The following is a 25635-nucleotide window of genomic DNA, read 5'->3' as shown; positions in this document are numbered from 1 at the left end:
GAGCAAGAAACATTTTAAAGCACTATTTTAAAAGTACTCTGTTTCTCTTTTAGATGGAGCACTCCTGTAGCCTTAGCCACTAAACGAGCTCCAGTGAGGCTGCCAAGGAAAAATTTAATTTGCCGATTTACTCAGTGAACAAGGGTGCGATGACAGTACTGACACTGCCACATTTAAAAAAAAAACGCAACGTGCATATTTTTGTACATTGAATGTCTGACAGGATATTTTAGAATATGAAAGGAATCTTGTAGGCTCTTGTTATTTAACAGTGTCACAGAGATTATCAGCATACTATAATATCACAAAATTTGTTCGCAGCGGGTAAAATTCACCCCCTGCAGTGAACTGACAAAAGACTATTTAAACCCTAAATTCAGCCTTCATGGCTGAGCCAGTGACAGCCTTCTGCTAGCACAAACAGGCACATCTTTCAGGGCTAGCGTATAAAACGCACTTCTGTCCTCGGAGTGTTTCCTTCGAGGTGTTTTTGGTCCCCCACGAAAAGAAGTTGAGGGAACCGGCTATAATCTAGAGCCCCAACGTAAGGATGCAGCAGTCTCACTTACTTGAACTTGTTGATTGAAATAAAATTGGATGATAGTCCCATGGTTTTTAAAAGCAGGAAAACATACAGAACTCAACCATTCTGTTCAAATAAAATTGTATTACGCTTTGGCTGTGTACCCAGCTAGTTGTAAAGCCAGGCTCAGGTTCACAAAGCGCGTTCGCCTGCGGCCAGGCAGCGCCCCGCTGGGTACCCCCATGCCTTCCAGGGGCTCAGGCACATGGGGAACACCGACGGGGAGCCGTGGTTGAGAGACCCCAGCCAGCAGCAGCCGTGGGGCGACCTACAAGTGCTGGCAGTCGCCTGGTGAGACTGTGCCTTCAGCCATCGGTTATAGGCACACGAGGTGCCCTAACAGCCAGGGGACGCACCCGGGGAGCAGGACGGGGCAGCTGCGGGGTGACCCCTCGCTCAGCACCGGGTTTTGGGGCTCTGCTCCCCGCCCTGGCACACACCGCCACAGGTCCCGGAGGACAAACCCGTGCCGTGCCCCTCGGCCCGGCCGGGGATCGGAAAGTTGGACGTGCCCCACGGCTCTCTCTGCGCCGCGGGTTTAATTTTAGAAAGGTGCCAGCAGCGGGCGCGGGGCCGGGCTTCCCCACGCCCCGAAGCCCGCTACCGCCCTCCGGCATGCGGTGCCGTGCCCCACCGGCTCTTCACCCGGCTGCAAAAGAATATAAAATAAATAAACCCCAAACCCCCCCGAGGCACCGGCGGAGGCCGGGGAAAGGCCCGCTGCCCAGCCATGGCCGCCGCCCGCTGCCCCGCGCCTCCCCGCTCCGCACCTGTCGGGTGGTTGCGCGCTGCGGCAGGGCAGGGCAGGGCAGGGCAGGGCGGGCGGCCGGCGCGGCGGTAGCGGCGGTAGCAGCGGCAGTAGCGGTAGCAGTGGCAGCAGTGACAGCAGCGCTGGCGGTGCTGTCGGCGGCGGCAGACAATGGAGGCGCGCAGGCCGGGCACATTGACACACGGGCGGCTCGGCACCGCCCCTCCGCCCGGCCGCGCCACTGCGGCGAGCGGGGGAGCGGGCAGAGAGATGCGAGGGAAGGAGGGGAAAAAAGGCTGAAATACAGAGAAAACTGCGCCGATACGCTTGTTAGGGTGTGATAAAAGAGGAACGGGCTCCTCGCTCCGGCCTAACCGGGATGAGGGCAGGGCGGGTGAAAGCCGCTGCCGGTCCCCCCCCCCCCCCCCCCCAGACGGCGAGAGCAGTGTTGCGTCCCGCCCGGCCGCCAGCGGGGTGGAGCCGCCATTACGAGCGGGGCGGGGGGGCCGGGCTGGGCCCCGAGCGCGGCGCTGCCCTGAGGGAGGCGAGCGGCCGCCATGGCGCCCCCCCGGCGGGGCGAGCTGAGCCCCGAGGAGAAGGAACTGCTGCGGGTCATCGCCACAGGTGGGCCGCGGTAGCTCCCTCCCATGGGGAAGGGGCTGCCTGCATCCCTCCTTCCCTTCCCTTCCCGGCCGGAGGCCCAGCGCTGCTGAGGGGATTTGCGCTGCCATTTACCTGACAGGGAGGTTTTGCTGGGGATAATCCGGGCCCCGAGCCTGTCACGTCGCTCCCCGTGTGCCGCCGCCGCAGCAGGGTGTCCTTGCAGGCACGGCGTTCCTCAACTAACAGGGCTCGGGCTTCCCCCAGCGCCTGGCATTCCTGACGTGTTGTTACCTTGTGTTTTGTGTAGGAGGTCAACTACCCCGCGTCGCGTTACGTGTGTGTTAGGGGTTGGGGGATTTCTGTGCTTCTTGCTGGATTTTATGGTGCTGCATAGTGATCCTCGCAGCCCTGCCTAAATACTTTCTGACCTGCATGTTGAAAGCTGTGAGTGGTGTTTGTTAGTTGGAGGTGAACAAAATCCACCTGATGTGCTCCATGCACTTCTGTATGTGGTTTTGAGTGAGTTTTAACCAATAGGAAATGTTATTTATAGTTTTGGGGTTTCACTCTCAATTATATTCACCCGTTTCTGTGTCAGACATAAACATGGGACAGTCAGTGATGAACTTGCTGTGCCTGAGTCGGTCTGGCTCGCTTTAAGCAGTTTCAGACCTTACTCTTGGAAATGCCTCTAATTTACCTTATGCTTATAATTAGAATTACAGGGTAATTCTGGTTGGAAGGGCCCTCAGGAGGTCTCTAGTCCAGCCTCCTGCTCAAAACAGGTCAGCTGTGAGGCCTAACGAGATTGCTCAGGGCTTTGTCTGATCAGGCCTTGAAAACCTCCAAGGATGGAGACTGCAAAGCCTCTCTGGGCAACCTCTTCAGGTGCCTTACTGGGCCCATAGTGAAAATGTTGGGTTTTGTTACATCTGGTATGATCCTCTCTTTCCTTCAAATTCTGCCTGTTGCCTCTTGTCCTCCTATCACACAGCGTTATGAGCAGCTTGGCTCCAACTTCTGAGAGCTAGCCAACTCTGAAAGTTTGACTTCTGCCAAAGTTTAGTGCCTTGTTTGGAAATCCTTCGGTGATTTGTCATACAGAACTCTGAACTTGTAAATGCAATTTTTCTTTGCTTTTCTTGCATTAAAGTTTACTTTGACAGTCATGCCTTGAGGATTTGCTGTTTCTAACACTTTGTTATTTTGCTGAGACGTTCTGAAAACTGCACCAGGTCCTAAGAAGCTTCTTGTGCGTTTAGAAAAAAATTATTTGGGTGAGCAGGCTAGTTGACGGTGCCCTGACCATTGGTCATTGTATTTACAGCGTTATTATCAGCTGTGTGAGATGACCCAGGTTATTGGCCCTTTTCCCTGACACAATTAATTTCCAGATACAAGGAAAGTGTATGTTTCCCGTATACATACCGTACTAAAACTTCATGAAAGAAAATCATTTCTGGTGTTTGTAATCTTTTGGGGGGCAACAACATGAGCCCAAACTGAAATTGCAAAAGCTGTTTTGCTGGAAAATTGCTGAAAGAGTACCTCTTTGTGATACATGAAGAAAAATGTGAAGCCCCTCGTTAAATGAGGGATTATAATGTTTATCGTTATTTAAGCAGGCCGCTGTTAAAAGAGCTTTGCTTGTGATTGAATTGGTGATCAGAACTTTCTGTTAATTGGCAATAAATTAAATTCTATGAATTGAGAGTCGATGTTCTTTTGTTTCGATTTCTTTGAATGAAGTTGCATCAAAGGTCCCTTCAGTTATGTCAGTGGGCTTTAAATGAGATTCTTACATCTGTGGCCTAACTGAGGAGATTCCTGTAGCAAACTTCCTTCTGTGAGAATCTAGGTAGCTCTTATACACATATGGTGCTCTAGAAGTACAGAATGTGTTAAAATACTCGATATAATTTTACTCATTCAGAGTTGTTCTGATGCAGTTTATGAAGAGACATTAGTGTCATGCTTGTGTGTGTGTGTAGATCAGATACTTCAGAAAAAATGCTTACTTATGCTGCATGCTCTCAGTCTGCTCTTTGATGTTGTGACTTCTTGGCTTTTAGCTTCTAGAGCAGAAGGCAGTTCGTTCCTGTGCTTCTTTGCTAGGTATGGTTGACTTATTGATAGTTAATCTGCAAAGATTTTTATTCTAATCAGTTGTGCTCTTTTTCCCCTTAATTCTTCATTCCTTTTTCTCATCCCCTTTTCTCTCTGTGTCTCTTTTTTAATTAAAGGAAACACCGAAGAGGCTGGAAGGCTACTGGGCAGCAAGAATGTCCGTGTCAATTGCTTGGATGAGGTACGACACGACTGTACAAGCATTATACTGGGTTAAGCAATGAAAATACTAGGTCCAAAGGCCTGCTTGGTGTTAAATAACATTGCTGTACAGACTCTTGGAAATCAGAATTCTTTTGAAGAAGTGTCCAGCCTGCAGCTGAATAAGGAACCTTTGAAGAGCTCTTAGTTTCTTTAAGGAAGTTTAATGTTATATAAGGTAGTACACGGTTTGTATTTCCTCTCATATTCCTGAACGAACTTTGGTGTCTGCAAGGTAAGTTGAACACTGCAGCAGGATATGTGGGGATGCTTCCTGGCTTCTTGTCACCTCCACCAAACTGCAGTCCATCTGTTTATCTAGCAGCAGGCAGCGTGAACAAAGAATACCTGTCCCCATTTTTCACCCCTCAGGCCTGTACCACATCACCTTTTGCAGAACCATAAACAGAGAGAGAGAGTGAGCAGCTAGGTCAAAAGTGGAAAATGCTGTCTTTTGCGGAGACAGATGTGATAGCCATGTAGAAGATGCAGTTCTTTGTGTTACATGAAGATGGAGGAAGTTGTTGGAGAAAAGACTCTTGTATGAGGTTCATGTTTATTTCCTCTTCGTTTTCTCTTTACAATGTTTCTCTTTACAAAAGCATACAATGTTAAAGTGTAACATGGAAGCAAAACTGTAATTGCCCAGTATGCATGTTAGATCAATGTGTAATTTATTAATTTAAATAGCCAGTGGCTTGTATATGTTCTTGATTAGGTACTTTGTATCAATTTGTGTTTTTCCCAGTTTCATCAGGTCATAGGATCACTAGGAAGTTCAGGCTAGAAAGGACCTCAGAACTTAAGCTTGTTGTCTCTTGCCCTCCCACCACCGTAACCGCAGAGTCGGGCTCTGTCTTCTCAGGAACTTCCCTGTAGGCACCCGCAGGCTGCTTCTGGGTCCCCACAAAGCCATCTATCCTCTGGCTGATGAAACGCAGTTCCCTCAGCCTCTCTTCACTGCACAAATGCTCCAGCCCCCAAGCTGAGAGCTCCCACCATGTCTCAGTCTTACCCTGCTTAACTTGCTGCAGTTTGTCCATGTCTTTGTTATACTGGGGGACCTGAAATGACTGTACCCGTGATGCAGTATTAGTGCAACATTACTGCTGAGAGGATATGGTTTATTAATAGACAGCATAGGTGAGTTATGCCTTAAGCTATTGTTAGAGAAGAAACACTGTTAACAATACTTGTCTAGTGTTCACATCTGACTGAGCCATATGTGCTTTGGGTATATTTAAATAGTTCATGTGATAGACTTCTGGCATCCTCCCCTCTCCGAAGAGTGGTACGTAGTGATGCATGTTGAACCGAAAAGGGTTCAGATTTAAAATTTTTAATCCAGCGGTCATCTCATGTCAACTTTGAGAGGCAAAATATTTCATAATAGAAAAATTCTAATGTGTTATTCTAATATTTGTACATAAATAGTGTATGAAACAACAATTAAACATTACCTTTGTGTGTTATCCAAGGCTGCCAGAACTGGAGACTGCTTTGAATGCATCAGGTCTCTTTTTTTTTCCTCAACTACCTTAGCTGTTTATTTTGAAATTCACTTTTATTACTACTGTTACTTATTTTATTAAATTCTGTTAATTTAAGAAATGAGAAAACAGAATGCTAACAAAATCAAAGGCTTAGAGACTGAAAGGGGAGGGAACTAAGAATCAATTTCCTTTTCTTAAAGTTGTTTGTTTTTTTTAACACGAGAGAGTCAACGGAATGAGCATGGTTTTAATGCAATTCTCTATTCTATTTGTGGTACAGCAAATATACAATCACAGTTGAATAATTTTGTGTGCTGGAGAATCCACATCTAGTAGAAGGCTGTTACATATTGCTCTTCCTGACTTAAAATATCAATACATAAGACAATGTCCCATTAATTTCTGTTTTGAATGTTTCTAGCCTTACGTTCTAACTGCTTAGGTCCACTTTCCTCTAGGTTAAAATCTAATGACAATCAGCAATCTTTTCTCTATGTATCTTTAGACAGGATGAAGTTGCTTTGTAGTACCTTGCAAGTACATCGACTTTTAACTATTATACCTAAAGTTATTTTTTTCTAGTAATTGAGCTATACTCATGGCTCTCTTCCAAATCCTTTCCAGTTGTTTCAGCTTCTTCCTTCAAGAGTGTAGGCATAAGCTGGATACAGTATTGCAGCATTGCTTCTGTGGTTGTTACAGATATTTAAAAATTAGATAGGCTTAGAGTCTAGTTTTTTAAAACTATCTGCTTCTACTGCTCATGTGTCCAAGACTTGCTCATCCTTTACCTCCTCCTATCTGCAGTACTGCACTGGAAGCAGTAGGTCACTTAGAAGTAGCACAGGACCCCTTTATTCAGATTAGCTTTGCAGGTGCCAGTCTTCCAGATTGGTGCAGGTATCCAGCAGATACAGCCCTGTTTTTTTCCCCAGTGTTCTTTCTCACCAAATCACTTTTGTTGTTGTTTTATTACTTTTTTTTTTTGTGGATTTAGGTAGTTGCAGGAAAGGACATTAAATAAGCCTAAATATTTTCCCTATGAAAACAAAGACATACATAGCTCTTCATCCATAAGTTTAAGTTTTTAAGTTTTTAGCTGTTTGATTCTGTCAGCTTAAATCTAAGAGGCATTTATACTCAGATAATAAACAAAAGGGCAATGGAAACAGGTGCAAAAAAAAAAACAACCAACAACCCACAAAACAACAATAAAACCCACCCACAATTATACTTAACTTAAATACACACTGCTTATTCATTCTTATCCTATTTTTAGGTGGAGAGGTTGCTAATTTAGAAACGCAGTGTGGAAGAAAATGTTCAGGAGTCTTCTTTCCCCTAGAAGTACAGAGCTTGTAAACATTGCTGATTTCATGTTGGCAATTTGCTGACTTTAACTCCATTGATTTGCCGAGTGGGACTAAGATAACTACAGAAATACAATCCAGAAGAAGCAGATTGGGCTTCTAGATATGGAAGTTACCTCCAGTCATGTTGGTAGTTAAGGTTATGAAGGAGCACTGTAATACTACAATACCATATTTTCCTGATAATTGATTTATGCAGATTAAGCAGAAAGGTTTAACCTTAAAAGACTTCACAATTTTTCCCTATTTAAAATAATTTCCAGGTTCATAATCTTATCACATATAGAACTTTCACTTGGCATTGGTAGCATTATTTTTTTTTTCTGGTTTGGTAATTCAGCTGTTCATTCTATAATATAAAATATGTCTTTTAGAAACAGTCCCCATCTATTTGCTAATTACAGAATTTAAAAGTTTTTGAAATTACAGCAGCAGCCGCCTGCCTATTAGTGCATGTGTGTCTTTTGATATTTCTGCGTAGTACTTCAAAATCCACAAACCAAAGAAAATTCAACATTTTTAAGAATTCCCTGACTTCAGTTCAGGACATTGATGTAGAATGTAATTTTTCATCACTACAGTTAAAAAATCATCAGTCAAATTTAATGTATTACCTACATGAAGACAACAGCTCAGCAGGATGACTGACTATAAATAGGAGGAGGAGTGTGACGAGATCTGTACTCGCTGAAGAGTGTTTCATATTAGAATTAGTCCCTACTTAACTCTAGACAACTTTTTTATTAATATATATATTAATTACTTTCTTGCAGCAACTTTAAGTAGGTAAGGGCAATCTTACTCAAAAGCTTTAAGGCTGGAGTTTCTGAATGCTTTCGTCCAGTGAAGATTCCAGTCATGTACCTACCTACCTGCCAAAAACAGGACACTAGACTAGCAGCATTCAGTACCATTTCTTTTAAGTTAGATGCATTTTTACAATTCAGATCCAAATATTTGGCTGAACTAGTCCTAGTAAGTTGTTCTAACTTTAATAATGCTTTTCTTTTTTTTATTTTAAGGAGTTGATTTTGAAGACATTCCTCAGTAGTATATCTATGTGTTCCTTGTGGCACCTGTTCTTCCTGTGTCATTCGTCTCCTTTCTAGTAACTTCCCAAATATTGTCTCAAATAAAAGCCAAACCTTCAGCCAGTGCGTTTAAATTGTGATTTCCTGAATGAACTGGGTTGTCTGAATCTAAAGAATAAAATAACACACTTTGTCCATGGTAATGTAGGGGTGGCTTCCTCAATGCAAAATGAAGCATATAGGTGTGTACAGCAAATTTTTGGCCAAGCTTTTTCCTTTTTTTTTTTTTTTTTTTTTTTTTAGTGTAAATCACCTTTGACTTGAACTCTAGCTAGGTGGCTAGTTTTCCCATGTGCATTGCTGTGGTTTGCCTGAGAACCTGCGGAGGGAACTGTTCTGGTGTGATCCAGCCCACGTGTGCCACGTTGTGGCCAAGTTTTTATGGCTGTGGTGTAAGACAAATGAAATGAGCGTGAGAGGTGTAAAACACTGGGAGTGTTAGTACTACTTTGATTCCTTTTTCCTCTTGAAATACACAGGTCATGTGGCTGCTTCAGTTTGTGATAGTAAATCATTAGTGTTACCCACAAAACAATGACTTAAGTATGCCTGTGTTGTGTTCTTACATACTCAGCAGGAGTGTTTGGCCACATAAGCTTGTCAGCTTTTCTGCCAAATACAGGTCACTGGTATATGTGTATTCTTTTTTTCTTTTGGTTTATCCCACTTCCTGCTCCCTGGCATTTCCTCTTTTCCCCCAGTTCCTCCGGTTAATGAAGGTTGAGAAAGAGCATTGTTGAAAACTTACTCTACAGTTCCTCGAAGACAGAAGGTTGTTTTTACAGTTTATGATCTTTATAAACTTGGCTTTGTTCATCCTGTGGAAGCACACCTTGATGTAGAAGCTCCCAGGTGCAGAAGAGAAATACTGATCTGCTTTCTTCTGCCTTGACTTCTAGCAGTGGAGTCCAAGCCTTCCCTGGTTCTGCTGCTCACCTGCCCCTCCTGCCTCCCACTATGTCCTTTTCTTCCCTTCTGAGGCGATTCAGCCTCCTGAACACATGGTGTGTATTTTTTTCTTCATTTCTGCCAACATGGCAGCAATAGCTCTTGAAATCTCATCTTGTTCCTCATCTACTTCTGCTATGTTTTCAGCATTGGGAACTGGGTGTGGCAGTGTGCAACAGAGCTGGGCTGGTGTGGCATAAGGCACAGCCCCTGTTTGTCTGGGAGTCCTTGGTGGTGGATTAGCTGAAGAACTGGGTCAGGGAGATGCCAAGCAATTTCTAGAGGCTCTGCAAACTCGATCCTCATGGTAGAGTCAGGCATACAGGGAATGCCTACAGCCCTGCAGAAGACAGATGATAATTTTCCTCTTTAGAATCCGTGTGGCATCCCTACAAAGCAAACAAAACTGGGGAAGATTCACTTTTTTTCCCCAAGGGAATGAGTTTAGAAGAATGGATTTTTGGACAGAAGGTTTCATAGTAGCTGCTAGAAAACTGCTGCTTCGTCCTGTATTCCATTATGGAAGAATAAAGTAATTCCTTTCATCTCTATGCTTAATAAACTGTCTGCCAGCTTAGTCTTTTAAGTATGGTGCATTGACAAACCAAATGTCATGTCAGAAAACAGACTGTTTCTGGACCAATCTTAGATATTCAACCTGTGAATCATATTTGCAGCCACTTCAGCTTCTGCATAGGAGCGTAATAGAAGATACCAAGCTTTTCCAGATGAGCTTGTGTTTATCCTGTCCCTTTTTAGTTTGCTGTGAATGTAAAAGGCTGATGTTAGTGTGACTTTAAATCCAGTTTTATAACATCTCTCCACATGTTTTTTCTTGGTATGTTTTCTGATCCACACCACAGCTTGATGCTTTCAAAATTTAATCAAAGGCTTTCCTGAAAGTTTCCCGGAAGGAGGGGAGTACAAAAGAAAATACCTTTCCTTTGTCCTACGATCTTCAGACAGATTTTTAAATTGAAACGCCTCATTCTATATATAACCAAAATTAAGGTAGTTGTTTTCTTAAAGTTCTTTCTCCAATCAAAAACCTTCCTGAAGTTGCATCACGTTACAGAGATACTTTCCTGTGCTACTAAAGGAGGAGTTTCTACAATATGACTTCAAACTGGGACTGGCCTCTAAAAATTACTGTCTATGTAATGTGTTATGTATAGTAGAAAGGAATGCCTTTCTTTTACAGGACCACAAATGAAACCTAGCAAAAACAGTCACAAACTCATTTCATGAACTTCTCTTCAGATCTTCTGTTTCTTTAATAGCAGGTTATATTGCAATGTGTAAAAGTATATCAGGTTGCTAAAGTATAGTGCATCAAGAAATTATTTTTCAATGTTTTCAGTTAGGATAGAGAGTAATGAAATTATACTTGAAAAATGTTATAATTTTAACTTGCCCAATTTCTTTCACCTTTAGGATTATATTTTTAAATGATACCGATAAATGTAACTTTAGGTTTTGTATTATAAATGGAAGCAAAAAATATATTAAGGCTCAAACTGACAAGTAGATTATTTCAGAAGATCACATTACCCTGTATTTATAGAGCTGCAGTGATGTTCTACATGAGTGTATTCATGCACGTATCCCTAACCTGCAAAAAAGGGAAGAAAATGCTATTTGAATTTCTACTTGGGACAGACTAAATCACATTGCCATGTACTCAGTGCTGGAGAATGTTTTCAGGCAATTACTGTGTCTTGGCTGATAACTCGAATCCTGACAATGTTAAGTGAAAATGAACAGTATATTGGAAAAAATGTATCAAAATCTCAGAACTGAATGTCATGCAATTTGCTCAGAAATAACTGTGCTTCTCCCCACCCTCTGAGAGGGAGAAAGCGTGTATTAACAGTTCACCACGGTTCTGAAAATTGCCCCTAGGGCTTGCCCAGGTTTGCGTTTGTAATTACAGCAGTGCGTCTCTGAGAGCCTCCCTTGCTGAAGGTAAGCCTTTTTCGCACTGGTGCAGTTTATCAAAAGGCAAGGTTTGAGAATGTATGGTTGTTACCATCTGGTTAGAGCTGGATAGCTTTACAGGGGCATTTAGAGCTCTGTCTGGAGTGCGATCACAAACACAATACCAAAAGGATGGATAAATGGGAGAGAGGAGGACAGTAAAATTATCAGTAAGTGTGACTAAACAAGATGAGTTTCAGAAACTGCAAATTTTTTTTGCAGTAAGAGCCTATTTCTAATTTTCTTGTTACTTAGCATATAATGCAAGGGAGAAATAACAACTTGAGGAACCTGACAAATTTTCTAAAAACAAGCTTTTCCTGCTATGATGAGCATTAGTTGTCTTTGGTCTTCTGTATAAGACATTAGTGTTAATGACTCATTTGTGGAAAATGTTTTTCTTTTTTTCAAGACTGGTCTGTTTTCAGATATATAGCACAGCAGAAAACACTGACACCATGGAAAATAGAAAATATACTGCATGTTAGTAACCACGTTTTTTCATCAAGATTTTGTGAGCTTTTTTGTTCTTCCTAGCTTAAATACTACACGAGGCTTTGGCAGGTACACTGAACATGTGTGAACAAGTGAAAATTGTCTGTGGCATGAAGACAGAGATGCAACTAATTCTCGTATGCTTCTTCCTCTTTTCAGCATGGCATGACCCCTCTAATGCATGCAGCCTACAAAGGGAAAGTGGACATGTGCAGGCTGCTCTTGCGCCACGGAGCTGATGTTAACTGCAATGAGCACGAGCATGGGTACACTGCCTTGATGTTCGCTGGGCTTTCAGGTAACTTCTGACTAAATTTATCTCACTGATTTTTTATGGCATTGACATGTACAGTTTGCCATAAATTAATAATCTAAAGGAAAGTGTTGACACCTTTCTAGCACGGAATGGTTGCAAGTGGAAGGGACCTCTGGAGATCATCTAGTCCAACCCCCCCACACACCCAGGCAGGGTTCTCTAGAGCACATTGTACAGGATCGCATCCAGGTAGCTTTTGAGTATCTCTAAGGAAGGAGACTTCACAGCTTCTCTGGGTGACCTGTGCCAGTGCTCTGGCGCCCTCGCAGTAAAGCAGTTTTTCCTTATGTTCAGCTGGAATTCCCACATTTCACTTTGTGCCCATTGCCTCTTGTCACTGAAAAGAGTCTGGCTTGATCCTCTTGACACCTTCGCATCAGAAACTCTCACACATTGATCAGATTACCCCTGAGCCTTCTCTGCTCCAGGCTGAACAGGTCCAGCTCCCACAGCCTTTTTTCCTATGAGAAATGCTCCAGTCTCTTAATATTTTAGTAGCCTTTCCCTGGACTCTCTCCAGGAGCTTCATGTCTTTGTTGTACAGGGGAGCCCAGAACTGGACATAGTACTCGCTATGTGGCCTCACCACGGCTGAGTAGAGGGGGAGTTTTCTCAAGTGACAGTTTTCTTTTGCAGTGGGATTCGTTCTATTTAATCATACTGTTACGCTGAAAATGATGCTGCACCATACTTTTTTAGGACTTCATATCACTAGCTTGTAGTAATATTTGAAGCTTGTCGCATCAATCCAATATTTTTCAAATTTTGCCTCTGCTACATTATTTTTGCAACTGTGTTGTGGGCTTTTACAAATTTATTTAGTAAGTTTTAAAAATGTTTCTCCTTACATTATTTTTGTTCTCCTCTTTTGTATATATGTGCGTGTATGTGTGTGGTGCTTTGCAGCTTTCCTCTTGCTCTTCTTTTTCCCTGATGAAAGGAACAATTATATTCTTGAGTGAGGAAAAGGCATCGCATAAAGACATTGTTCCTCCTAGGGAAAGGATTAGATTTGGGAATGCTAAGTTATTTTATTAGGACACTTACTTCCCTATAACTTTCTGTTTTGGGAAGATGTAAGATTTCGTATCAGGTAGTTTAAATTCTGCTTTCTTTCTTTATATATTTTTTTAAAAAGGCATGTGTGTACATGAACTCTTAACTGGCTTATCAGACTGCTTTTCTGCTAAGGCTTTCATAAAAAGATTTGGGAAATTTCAGCATTTTATGGCACTGAGCAATACCTGAGCTGCAGCAAATAGATAAGAACAAACTGTCAGAGGCTTTTAAAATGCCTGCATCTTTATGGAAATTGCTGTATTTTTACCATTTTCTCCCAGCTGTGATTTTAACCTGCCATCTGGGTTTGAATGCTTCTGAGTGTTGACTTTAAGGTCTGTTATTTGTGAGTGCAAAAGGTACACGAGTACTACTGATGCATTGCCTTTGTTTTTAAATTAGAAACCTTAAATTCTACCTACCACCCCCTTCTTTTTTAATATATTTTTTTCCAATCAGCATGCACACAAAAACCAATAAAGAGTACCTTTGAAAACGGAACCGGCACAAGTAGTGACGAGTGCCCTTAGAAGCCTCTGAAGGGCACCAATTAAGTCATATAATCTTCCCATCAAATTTTAGCTTCAGTTTATTTGGTATTTAGCCCAGTCTGAACACCCAGTTCCCACTGTGGAGAAAGGAACAATCTGTTCTCTTCTCAATGCTCCTGCTACATAACAGTACTGAGTTTGTTTTTTATTCTTAGAATAGCAAGCGTTGTAGTTGAACTGCCAAACCGGATTAGTAGAATTTGCTTCTGTACTGCTATCCAGGGGGACCAAGCGCTAGGATAGTTAGAGGCATATGACTCCCATCAGCTCCCCGGGAAACTTAATGTACATTACGAAGGGCGGGATTTTAGCCTGCATGAATTTAGTTTTCTCTTTGATTTAACGCTTTGGGACCATAAATAAGGAGGCAGCCCCGTGTTTCTCTTAGCTCACTCTTAAAGTAATGTTCTTAATATTATTATTTTTCCTCACTGTTAATCATATTAGGTTTTAATAAGAAGTTCGCTCCTTGTTCTTCTATAATATGAAGAATTACAAGTTCTGGTTTATTCTCTCTAATTCCCCATATCTTCTCCGAAATTCAGGAAACAAAGAAATCACCTGGATGATGTTAGAGGCTGGAGCAGAGACTGATGTTGTCAACTCTGTGGGAAGGACAGCAGCTCAGATGGCTGCTTTTGTGGGTAAGGTTAAGGTGTAATATCATTTCCTAAATCCCTAAAGTAAAACGTTAGGTTTTGATGCTTTTTATTGGTGAAACATTGTTTAATAACCTGTTCTGAAATGACAGTTCTTTTTCTTCACATTTCATCCTGTAACAGAGTCCATTTGTGTTTTATTTCCATGTTCGTTTCTTAAATGCACAAGTGATGATATCTGTAAGAATAGATGTTGCTGTTCTCCAAGTGTGCAAATTTATGCAATGTCGTTATTTTACAGATAGTAAGAGGAAGCCTCTAATATTGGAGGTCTCTGAAGTGCACGTATGTGCTCTTGCAGTATGAAGTGTGTAACTGGAGCTTCCTCTGTAGGAAGGAAAAACACAGCACTACAAACCAGGAGCTCTCATCTGAGCTTTGGCAACAGCATGCTGTACTGCAGTGGGTAGTCATCTCCTGCCCTTCTCCCTCTGCACGTGTGAGAGGGGGAACTCTCAGGACCTGTTCTGAGATAGGTCAGTACTTACTGACCTAAACTTGACTAGAATAAGAAAAGATTTGTCATTAGAGTGCTAGGTAATCCTGGGCAAAACGTGCAACCTTTTTCTTTTTTCTAAACCCTTTTTGCTTCTTTACCCACCTCAGCAGTGATCAGAAGATTCCTGGATTAACATTCCCAAATACAACCCAAATATAGCACTCTTTTTCTTTATTTCCAGCAAAGATTTGTGATAAAATACCGGAAAAAAAGTGTATTTTTCATGAATTTGCTATTGCTGTCCAGATGGCCCCACCCCCAGCAACCAAAAATGGGGGTCTATTTTCATTTTAATGCAGCCTTTTCATCTTCTTTAAATGTCTGAGAACTTTCCTGCAAGTCCATCAGTTGTTCTGGATTCAAAATCCTACCTTGCCATTTAGATTTACTTCCTTTAATAGTGAGTTAGTGCAGTTTCAATTTCAATCATATTTCCTCTTCTTTTAAAGAGGAAAAGATTGATATTACTCACTTGAGTTTCAAGTAGCAAATCCTTAACTATCCACATAACATGCTGAAGAAGTCCACTCCTATTAATTACACTTAGGATTTGGAGAGTGTTTTGGAATGGGATGTTGAATTGTGCTATTAGTGAATGATTAATGGCATCTTCAACATAATTTTGGAGAATTCTTGTTTAAAATCATCATATCACCAGAGTAAATATTTTCAAATGTACTGAGATATGCTACGCTGCACAAGTCTGAACAGTGGAATCACTTCTTTTTTATTCTCTGTCCAATCGATTAATCTGTCTTTGTGTGGGAAGTGAGGATGCTTCTTCTCCTGTCATTGTCTTACCCTTTGCTCTATTAGCTTTGAATAGTCTCTTCAAAAACAGCGGAGGGTTTTAAATGCTGGAATTTGATTGGCCGTGTCTTCCGCTGATGATAAATTGGGTTAATGCCAAGATAAATCAGTCAATTTAAAGAATGTGACCCTGAACTAGAGAAGCTAAACGTTACTTTCGCTTCAGCCCAGTAATCCATCATTTTGTCAGATGGAGAAAACAAGGAGGGGGCGCAACTTCTCTCATGCTCTTCCTTTCATCACAGTCCCCCCCCTTTTTTTTTTGGTAAATACTAAGCATGTTCTGTTATTTAGATTAATACACCACTGTGTGTTTGGGATCTGAGAACTTGTAAGAAGTTTAAATGCAAATGTCATTAATTTTTGAAAATGCAACATGGAGAGAACTTCTCTTAAGAAATTTTAACACTGATATGACGCTACTAGTATAGTTGCACATCAGAGTCAAAATACCGTCTTTATGGCTTGATTCTGAACATAATAAATAACTGGGGAGAAATACCTATTCTTTCAGTTTTGGCCTAACAGGGAGCAAGGATGCATGAAGGGGATGGAGTTCTTGAAATGAAATTTCATGAAGTCATTTTCTTCTTGAAGTCAGTAAATCATGCTCTAAAGAGGAAAAACAAGACCTGCCTGTTACCAGTGTAAAGCATATCAAGCTTAGCTCTTTTGTGGATAATCCTCATCTGTGTTGCTCGTATTAGGTTTCAGGGTGTTTTGGTGTTTTTTAGTTATGATTACATTTTGTTGGTGATTTTTTTTCTTGTGTGCTTTTAGGTCAGCATGATTGTGTGACCATCATCAACAACTTTTTTCCACGTGAAAGGCTGGACTACTATACTAAACCACAAGGCTTAGATAAAGAACCAAAACTGCCAGTAAAGTTGGCTGGGCCTCTCCATAAAATTATTACTACTACTAACATGCATCCTGTTAAGGTGAAGTAACATGTGGATTGTATGTGTTCGTTGGCATGGGAACTGTTTTTTTTTATGTCAAAAAGCATTCAGCTCTTCCATGAATCCAGTTGAGATCAAAAGCATTATCTACTAACTCAGATGCTTCTGAAAATGAGAAAGAATCAGGCCTAATGTCTAGACATGACTCAAAAACTGAAGCTATTTGAGTGTTCAGATAAGTTAGAACCTTGAACTAATACCTTTAAGTGGAGAGATTCATATTTTTAACAAAACAAAAAATTATTTCTTTTCTGGATTTATTTTTTCCTAGCCTTACTCAAAGTGAAAACATAAAACAATTCTCATTATTCTGTCAGTGCTTGTCTCAACATGTATCTTCCTACCTTAATCATTGGTTAACCATAGTAACATTTGCTGCTGTTTCTGAACGTATATGCAAGAGATATTTATTTTTACTTGCCAGTATATTTGCTGAAAATAAAGTTTATGTGAGGTTTATGTGTTCCATGAAACCACTTAAATTGTACAGGTCCAGTTTATTTTAGGTGTTCAAAAGGAAATACATTTTAGGACATTGTGTAGTAGTTTCTGTAAGTGCTTCTTTTAAAATAGCTGTAATTCTTCAAGTAGCTCTGTTTCTTACTTTTTTTTTAATACCAGTATTAATTTTGAAAGTTTCTTGTATGGGAACCGTGTATTACAGTATACTAAATAATAGTAAATAATGACACTGACAGAAGAAGGGGAAGAGAGCATAAGATGGAAGTACAGGAATATTAGAAACTCCCTATCTAACCTTTAATGCTAATGAATAAGTTTATAGAAATACTATCTCCGAACTGGATTACATCATCTTCAATCTTTCTCATAGATTGTGTTGCTAGTAAAAGAGAACCCTCTGTTGGCTGAAGTAGAAGCACTGCAGAAATGTTACAGGGTTCTGGATCTAATTTGTGAGAAATGTATGAAGCAGAAAGATATGAATGAAGTACTTGCTATGAAAATGCACTACATCAGTTGCATCTTCCAGAAATGTGTTACGTTCCTAAAAGAGCGAGACGATAAACTAGATGGATTCATCAAAAGGTAAGTGTTTCTACACAAAGGTCTGAAGGTATGCATATGAGCTAGGGTTACAGATATCAGAAAAAGACAACTGTAATAATAGGGTTGGGTTAGTAATAATAGTTGGGTTAGTTTAGGTAAAGCCTCTGACAAATCAATTTTGAAATCCCAGTGCATTCTTCACTGTTTGTTTTAACCCCAACAAAGCATTTTGCTACTACTTCACTCTCACGTAGATACTAGTCCGTCTGTAGCTGATTATTTTTCACTGGGTGGCTGAATTATTAATTACTGGTTTTAGAGCATACACTGAGTTTTGTATTTCATAACACTCATGCATTAGAATACAAGTAATTTCATTTGCATTGTAAACACTTCAGAGTTCAGTTTCAGAATTATTTTGAATTATAATTCTTCTCTATTAATTGAGATATGGAATAGGATGGAATGAAGACAGAGTACCGGATACTGTGTTTGTTCTTGAACTGTATAATTTCTTATTTGACTTTGGTTTTAAAAAATTTAGTCTCTTGAAGGGGAGAGATAAAGATGGTTTCCCTGTATATCAAGAGAAGCTAATTCGAGAAAGTATCCGGAAGTTTCCTTACTGTGAAGCTACATTGCTCCAGCAGCTTGTGAGAAGTATTGCTCCTGTCGAACTAGTAAGTTTTTTCTATCAAGAAAATATCTTCTAATAACTTCAATAGTAAATTCAGTTTAAACTAAGCCATCTTTCTTTTTCTTACCTTCTTCAGTGTTTTATGCTAAGCAAAGTTTTTGGATGTCCCTGAGTTCTCTGGTAAACTGGAAATTCATTTTACATATTGCAAGAGAGTACTGTAAAATATTTCAACCTAGTAGTTTTTTTGTTTGTTTTGTTTTGTTTTCTTCCCTGTGCCAATACTGAATGCTTAAATGCCTCAGCTTTTAAAGGAAATTGAAACAGTTTGCTTCTGTGGCAGAGCTTTCTTTTCCTACTCTGGGATGTCCATCCAGTTTTTCTTTTCCAATGTGGTTTTACAAATTGTAGATTCAGATAGAGATGAAACTTTTTTCTTCTTCCCAGGGTCTAAATGGACTTCCAGATTGAATCATTTCCTATGCTTAATACATTCATTATTTCCAGTGAATGTGAGAATTTGATAATATGTGATGGCAGAAAAGGGAAAATCATTCTGTGAAGCTCCCTGTATCACAGGGAGAGACAAGATGATGCCATATGCACAGTACAATGTGTATCTGAATTAGGAAGTCATAATTACAAGTAAAATATCTAACTTCAGCTTTCCTCATACGTCTTTGCTAACACACTTCATTATAGTACTTCTCGTTAGTTCATAATAAATCTTACACAAAAGTTGTTATTCTTTTTTAAAAACCTATGTTCTCTCTGGTGTCTGCGAGCTGGATGTTACAAACACTAACACTGGGGAAATGGCACAGTTTTGTGACATACTTGGATTATGCCGAGTGAATTAAAAATAGCCTCTATCCTAAGTGGCTCCAGTGAATGAAAGTGTCCTGAGGTTTAATGCGATCCCTACTGTTTGCCTAAGCCAGAAAAATAAACACAGTATGAAAACGTAAGCCTTCATGATGCATTAAGAGCTGCCTTAGAGTAAACGTATTCCTTCCTGTCTCTTTTCTTAGAAGAGCTTGCAGTCTTTACTGCCTTCTCCCTTTAAAGACATCTGCTTTGTTACACTGTATTTTTGTCCATTTTACAGAACTGGAAAGGAGAAGATGCTATAAATTTTTAATTTCCTGGAAGCCCTCGACCTTTGGCAATTACTTGGATTTGGGCTGGTCTAGTAGTTAGGGCCCTGCATATTCCATGATGGTCCAACTATTTAAGGATTTACACAGAGCTGGAGCAACTTGATGTTTTTTTCCTCTGTTTACATCATTGCCCAAAATAACTTAGTTTATGGTTACCAGTAAAATATACTCAATCTTGCTGCTTGTATTGCATGGGAAAGATACTCCAAATAATAATAAATAATATATAAATAATAATAAGCAAATAATTGTTTTGAAAATTCCAAGTTCTGACCGTTCAGTCTGTAGTCTGAGTACACTGAGCACAACAGTACATCAGTGCCAAATAAAACACATTTTTACAAAAAATGCCTGCGTGCCAGCACAGAGACTAATTTGCAAAAACCTGCTGCATGGGATCTACAAGTGGGTGCCTGTGAAAAGACCACTGAGTTCTTTAATAGTATTAAGAATAAATATAGTAATATTTGTTAATTATAGTTAATAACAGTTCATTAATTCATCCAACAGATACGTTACAGGGGCATCCATGATACAACAACAAAAGCTATGGGATATTCCCATAGAAGAATGGCACAAAGAACAGATGGCACAAAAGTAAAATAGTTGAAGTAGTACAGGAATAGATGTACATGGAGCACGTTTCAGGAGTTATTTCAGGTGGAAATGAAGAAAGCAAAGCTGTCCGTTAGTAGTAATATATTTGTGAACCTCAACGGGTACAAAAATCGTATTTTAAAGCTCCTGAACTTTGTCTCCATGTTTTAATGTGACTGAGTGCTTCATTTGGAGGTCTAGCCTTCTAATTTAGGAACCTTATGCAATTAATGAATCTTCAAGGATGATACAGAGCATTAAAAGTAAAGCTTACTCTCTTCTCTGAAGAGAAAGGAATCTATTTTCCAAATGCAGCAGCATTAGTGGGGAATATTTACACTTCAAATTATCTACCTTGTCTGCACAGAAAAATAGCAGTTGTTTGAATATACAGGCTAACACAGGTGCTTTGTATTCTATATATTTGTTACATTTAAATTTGTCTGTTCTACGTGAAACTAACAGTGTTATTTAGGACTACTCACATACTTAATGACTGCTTATGTGTTAGGTAGTGCCTTCTACATTATCCAAATATTTGCCCTGCATTAATAACACTTCCCTCCAAAATAGCTTTTATAATTATCAGTATTCATCAGTTAAGGAAGGGGGGTAAATCTCGTTCTTTATAATGAGCTTCTTGAATAGTCCCACAATATGCAGTTATTAAAAAGTCCTGTTATCTTTGCCTTCAAATTTTAGTTTCATTGCACCATGCTTCGGGTATTGATTCAAAACAAGGGCACAGGATAAGGGAGCATTCTGTGCAGCCATCGATTCTTCAAAATGTAAGCATGTGCTAAAAAGCTGAGAGCTAGTTACCTTCAAATCTGGCTCCTTTTTGCAGAATAAAAGAAATGGTAATTTTTGTCTTCCCTTCCACAGAAGCTAAGGTCTAAGTTAACTTGACATACAAAAATGGATGTAGCTGTATACATGCTAAACTGTTCATGTTACTTGAAGTTTTATGATTTTGTTTTGTATTCTTGCTGCTACAGCAACTTCTGTGAGACTAAGCTGGCCACTTGGAAACTTGAATTACTTTGTTTTGTTTTTCTCTTCTGTTGCCCCTCTTCATGTTGGTGGTTCCTTTTTTTTTTTTTTCTTAAACTGAAACCTACAGGATAACTGCGGTATTTCCTGTGTTTTACAATTTGTTTTGTTCTCATTACCCCTTCTTGACTTTCAGGGTTCTGATCCTACAGCATTTTCTGTACTTACACAAGCTATTACTGGCCAAGTGGGTTTTGTGGATGCTGAATTCTGTACAACTTGTGGGGAAAAGGGAGCAGACAAAAGATGTTCAGTATGTAAAATGGTAAGAATCCATAAGTAGTTATAAGGTATCACACAAGTTAGTGCCGTTGAGGTGATGAGGATTTTGAATGTTTGACTATTTACCACGTAAGCTTATGAGGAATCAATCACATGTACGCCTGCACTGCAAATGTACAAGTCATCTACTTTTAGGAGAGATGGCTGCAATTCCAAGTAGGAGTTCTTGGATTTCCAAGTGTATATGTTTAAGGATTAAGAAAGAATAAAATTTCTGTATGTTCAGAGTTAAGCAATACAAACTACTCTTCTAGAGTTTTATATAGGTTAGAATTGCTTTATGACCTTACAAATTGCTTAAAAATATACCTTTAAGTACTATACATAGAAAGATTTTACTTGAGGCACTAAAAAATGTAAGGTTTTTGTGTATTTTTATAATACAGGAAGATGAATTGATAGATCTGATAACTTTCAGGTGCTGTACTGTGACCAGAACTGCCAGAAAATACACTGGTTTACCCACAGAAAAGTCTGCAAGACCCTGAAGGAAATTCACGAGAAACAAGAACTAGAAGCTGCCAAAGAAAAAAGGAAACAAGAAAAAAAGCAAAAGAAAGGTTAGGATCTATGGTTTGCTTGCTGAAACTAATGCAACATGAACTGTACCATAAGGAACAACAGTAACAGGTCTTAAAAATCTGTAACAGCTGAAGTTAAAAGAAATGTCTTTGTTGTAATGTAACAACATAAACATGCATTTGTTGGAATTCAAGTCCTTCAGTTTACAAATGCTGTGTACTTTCTAATACCTGGGTTTTGGTGCTAGAGTTACACAGGTTTCTACAACTGAGGCATTCTGAATTACACTCCACTATTTCAAAATCCAAATTTTAAAATAATGAAGAAGTTTCATGACACTCTGCTTTTCGTTGGAGGTATTAGGACAAGCTCCTCAGAGACAGGATCTTGGTAGATGGCTCCTCTCCTTCCCGTTCCAAAAGGGGAGGCTAACTTTTTTTTATAACGTTAATACTGCAGTACCTACATTTTAATTTTAACTAATTTTAAACTAATTAATTAATTTTATCTAATTTAAACTAATTTTTAGACACATGGTTAACACACTACAGACCTTACCAGATTATCTGTTTTTCACAAGACAGTGAACTCATCCTAGCTTCAAGTCCCCTTGTGATGGTGGTGTATCAAATGTCTTCATATCAACAGTAGTTTCAGTTCAGAAAGCTACTAATACCCCTTACAAAACTCCTTACAAATCCTATATAACAGCAAAAAAGATAAAAAGAAAAAAATCCACAGCTGTAACTACAAGTAAATACAAGAGTTTAGTAGTGCCTACTGCACAAGGGTGAGCGTTAAGAAAGCACAGGCTGAAGCATAGACTAAGGAAGTTGTTAGCTCCATAGCCCAATGGGACCATGGTATGTTTTGGCAGTGTTGTGGCTTGTGAGGACAGTGTTTTCAACTGGCTATCAGTCAACAGAATAAGAAACCAAGGGAAATTACTTCTGAAGATGCCTTCTGAAGGGCCCCCAACTAGGCTTTACCCTCTTTCTTTTCATAATTGTTAGCATGTGATCCCCCACTTAGCAGAATCAGGGCATCAAGTTATTTAAGTGTTTTTTCTCTGAAAAAAATGCTTAAAAATTAAAGTTTTACTAGCTGACTCCTTTCCATGCAGTCAAGTTATAAAATTTGGGATGATTCATTTCAACTGGAGTTCGTTGTGGTCAACTGTTCATTAGCAGGAATTTCTTCAGTCTGTTACGTGCAAAAAAAGCTTCCTACACAATCACATAAATACCTTTTTTTTTTTTTTTTACAGAACACCTGTATTCTATGTTTAATCATCCTGCAGCCATTCTTTGAAAAGCAAACTGTAGCGTCAGTAAAGCATGTTTAAATTAAAAGTTAAAAATAACACCAGTCTTCTTCTGCTCCTCTATGTATGAAAAGGAACTGGGGCAATTGTAGATTAATGTAGAGAAATTAATGAGAGCTTTGTGTAGAGTTAGTTTCAGAATAATCTTATAGTGACTTAGGCAGAACTCTCATGTCTTACATCTTTTTTGATGAATCTTGGTTAAATTAATCACTTCTTTAATGCAAAGGTTCCTAGCATTTATTCTTCTGGAATAAAAATGGTTTGCTAGCAGATGAGTTCTGTGTCTACTGATGATGGCTTTTCTCTTTTGTCTAGATGAAGTGCAACTAGGAGAGTCTAGTACCACAGATGAAGAACAGTCAGCTCCTGGTCCAGATGCTACCAAAGAAGTGGATCCAAATCATGCTACTGACCAAACAGAAGAAGCCGAACTTGCCAAAGAGTCCGAGGCACTAGCCCTGAATCCTGACAGTCCGCTGGAAAGTGAGACTAGCTTAGCTGTTGTTGATGTTCAAAAAATGCAAGATTCTGAGGAATAAGAGGACAGTAGGAAGGGAAGGAAGGGACTAAGCATTCTGGCGAAGTCCCTGTACCCCAAGGGTCAGATTTTTTTTTTTGCTGACCATGTCTGAGTTCTTACAGCATGGCCTATGCAAGACTCCCCATGAACGCATATCTCTGTTCACGCTGAGATGGAATACTGGCTAGTTTGTCTTTAGGATCTGTTGTAGAATGAAAATAATAATAACAAAAAATTACAATTAAAAACTAGTGGCATAGATCCATCTGTATGTGTACCAACAGTAACCATAGTAAAATCTATGAGTATCTGTGGTCAATCAGCCACTTAGTTTAAATAAAAAAACGTGTTTTGGATTATTCTTGTTTTCAGAACATGAAATCTACTTTATTTGTAATTCAAATATTTTTTTTCTGCAAGAACACAGAACTGCAGTTAAAACATTGGGAAGCCAACTTTAAATTGCTTTTTTACACCGCTTCAGGAAGCTTTATTTGAAAGAATTCAGTATCAGTTAAGTTTCTAAAGATACTCATCTGAATTCTCAACTTTTCATGACATTATTGTAAATATTTTTGGCTAGTGAGTGCACAACAATAGTGTCTATTTTGTGGCAACTTTATTAAATGATAACTGCTGTTTCAGATATCTCAAACTTACTGTGAAATGTGTGTTTCAAGAGAATTGACTTCATTATTTATTTGCTCAAATATAGTCCAAGTTTATCAAAGCCTAATGAAGGGAAGACCAGAAGGATTTTAAATATTTTGACTCTCACAAATAATAGTTTCTAAATCCTAGCTTTCAGGTGAAGATGCCTTAGAGCACACCGGGATGTTCATGAATTATTTTATAAACATAAAAGATGTTTAATATTGCACATGCTAAACCTGGTCAGAATGAATTAAATGGGAAAGTTCATGTATTCATTGATACAATTGTGATTTCACTTAGGCTTTCAACTAAATGGCATATCTTGAAAATCGCATCCCTTAACTTTGCTGTTTTCACTCAGATTAGCTGCTGTTTCCTATGAAATTAAAGGGAATGCCACAACCTAAAACACTACTTGCTGCATAAGAAGGATGGTAGAGTTTGATATCCTACAATTGTTGGATGAATAACTGATGTTTTGAACATGGCAATATCCTTCAACGTAGAAGAATAAGGACCACCCTCCGTACAGAGGAAAAATGCTATTAATTTTTTACTATTTAATATATTGAAAGTTTTTGTTTATTATTCTTCAACTTGTAAGAGTGAGGATACATAAATGCAGGGAATGTATCTTTTGTATGATCCAAGAGTGTTTTAATTTCACTGATTAAATGAATAAAATGTGAAGAATAAAGGGAAGGTTTTCAAAAGCTGGGAGCCGAGTGGCAATTCTGTCTTCTGCATCTGTGAGGGCTGCCGGGGCATACTGTGACGTACTGTGATGTTCTCATTGGAGATGTGTGGGCTTCCTGTAGCTCAGGTGTGCAAGTTTAATTTTAGGACAGCTGGGGCCAAGAGTCTGAAACTTAGATAGGGAGTCACAATAACTGTCACCACATGCAGAAGTGCTCCTCATTCCCAATTCTATGCTCAGCTGTTGGGGCTCACGGGGATATATTTCTCTTTAACACTTGTAATGCCATTCGTTCAGAGCAAATGATTCAGGATCTTAGAAGTGTCATAAAATCCACAGCACAAATCCTGCTTTTGTTCCGCCAGCCAACGCCTTTCTTGATAAAGAAAAGTCCGAGCAACAGAGAAAGTCTGGAAATTGGAAATAAATGTAAAGTACAGGCTAGCTGGCGGAGATTATGTAGATTGTTTTTTCTCATTCTAACTTCAGAAGGCTTCAGAATTGTTATGAGCAGAGGATGCCACGCTTCCTTCTCTTTGCAGTGAATCTCAGAACAAATGCAATACAAATTAAGGCCCTGGTGTCCTCAGAAGAGAGCCACTTCAGCCTTTCTCAGCTTGAGCTGGTGACAGCTTTTCTGTTGGGAAATGATGATAAGTTCTGCATACACTTGGGATAATGAGAAG

At 39.6% G+C, this 25635-nt stretch overlaps 2 protein-coding genes across 3 annotated transcripts in view; one reads left to right on the top strand and one right to left on the bottom strand.

The window, feature by feature from the left end:
- Window positions 1-2085, bottom strand: part of BZW2 (basic leucine zipper and W2 domains 2) — a 57827-nt gene extending 55742 nt beyond the window's left edge. Inside the window, exons 1-2 of one of the 2 annotated variants that reach the window (XM_040545868.1) lie at window positions 1448-1528; window positions 1354-1415 (exon numbers count right to left, since the gene is read on the bottom strand). The gene's annotated coding sequence lies outside the window, so the exon portion shown is untranslated. Of the gene's footprint in view, window positions 1-1353; window positions 1416-1447; window positions 1529-2066 lie in introns of those variants that run through there. The other variant, XM_040545865.1, reaches the window with a different exon arrangement.
- ANKMY2 (ankyrin repeat and MYND domain containing 2) lies at window positions 1800-24965 on the top strand. Its single transcript, XM_040545864.1, has 10 exons — window positions 1800-1955; window positions 4178-4242; window positions 11796-11934; window positions 14108-14206; window positions 16311-16471; window positions 17325-17539; window positions 18045-18180; window positions 21084-21212; window positions 21648-21789; window positions 23394-24965. Exons 1-10 carry the CDS (start codon window positions 1889-1891, stop codon window positions 23615-23617), a joined length of 1377 nt encoding a protein of 458 aa, XP_040401798.1. The 5' UTR covers window positions 1800-1888; the 3' UTR covers window positions 23618-24965.
- Window positions 24966-25635: the final 670 nt, after the last annotated feature.

The sequence above is a fragment of the Cygnus olor genome, chromosome 2, assembly GCF_009769625.2.
Source record: "Cygnus olor isolate bCygOlo1 chromosome 2, bCygOlo1.pri.v2, whole genome shotgun sequence".
Classification (NCBI taxonomy): domain Eukaryota; kingdom Metazoa; phylum Chordata; class Aves; order Anseriformes; family Anatidae; genus Cygnus; species Cygnus olor.
This window is presented reverse-complemented; position numbering and strand designations above follow the sequence as displayed.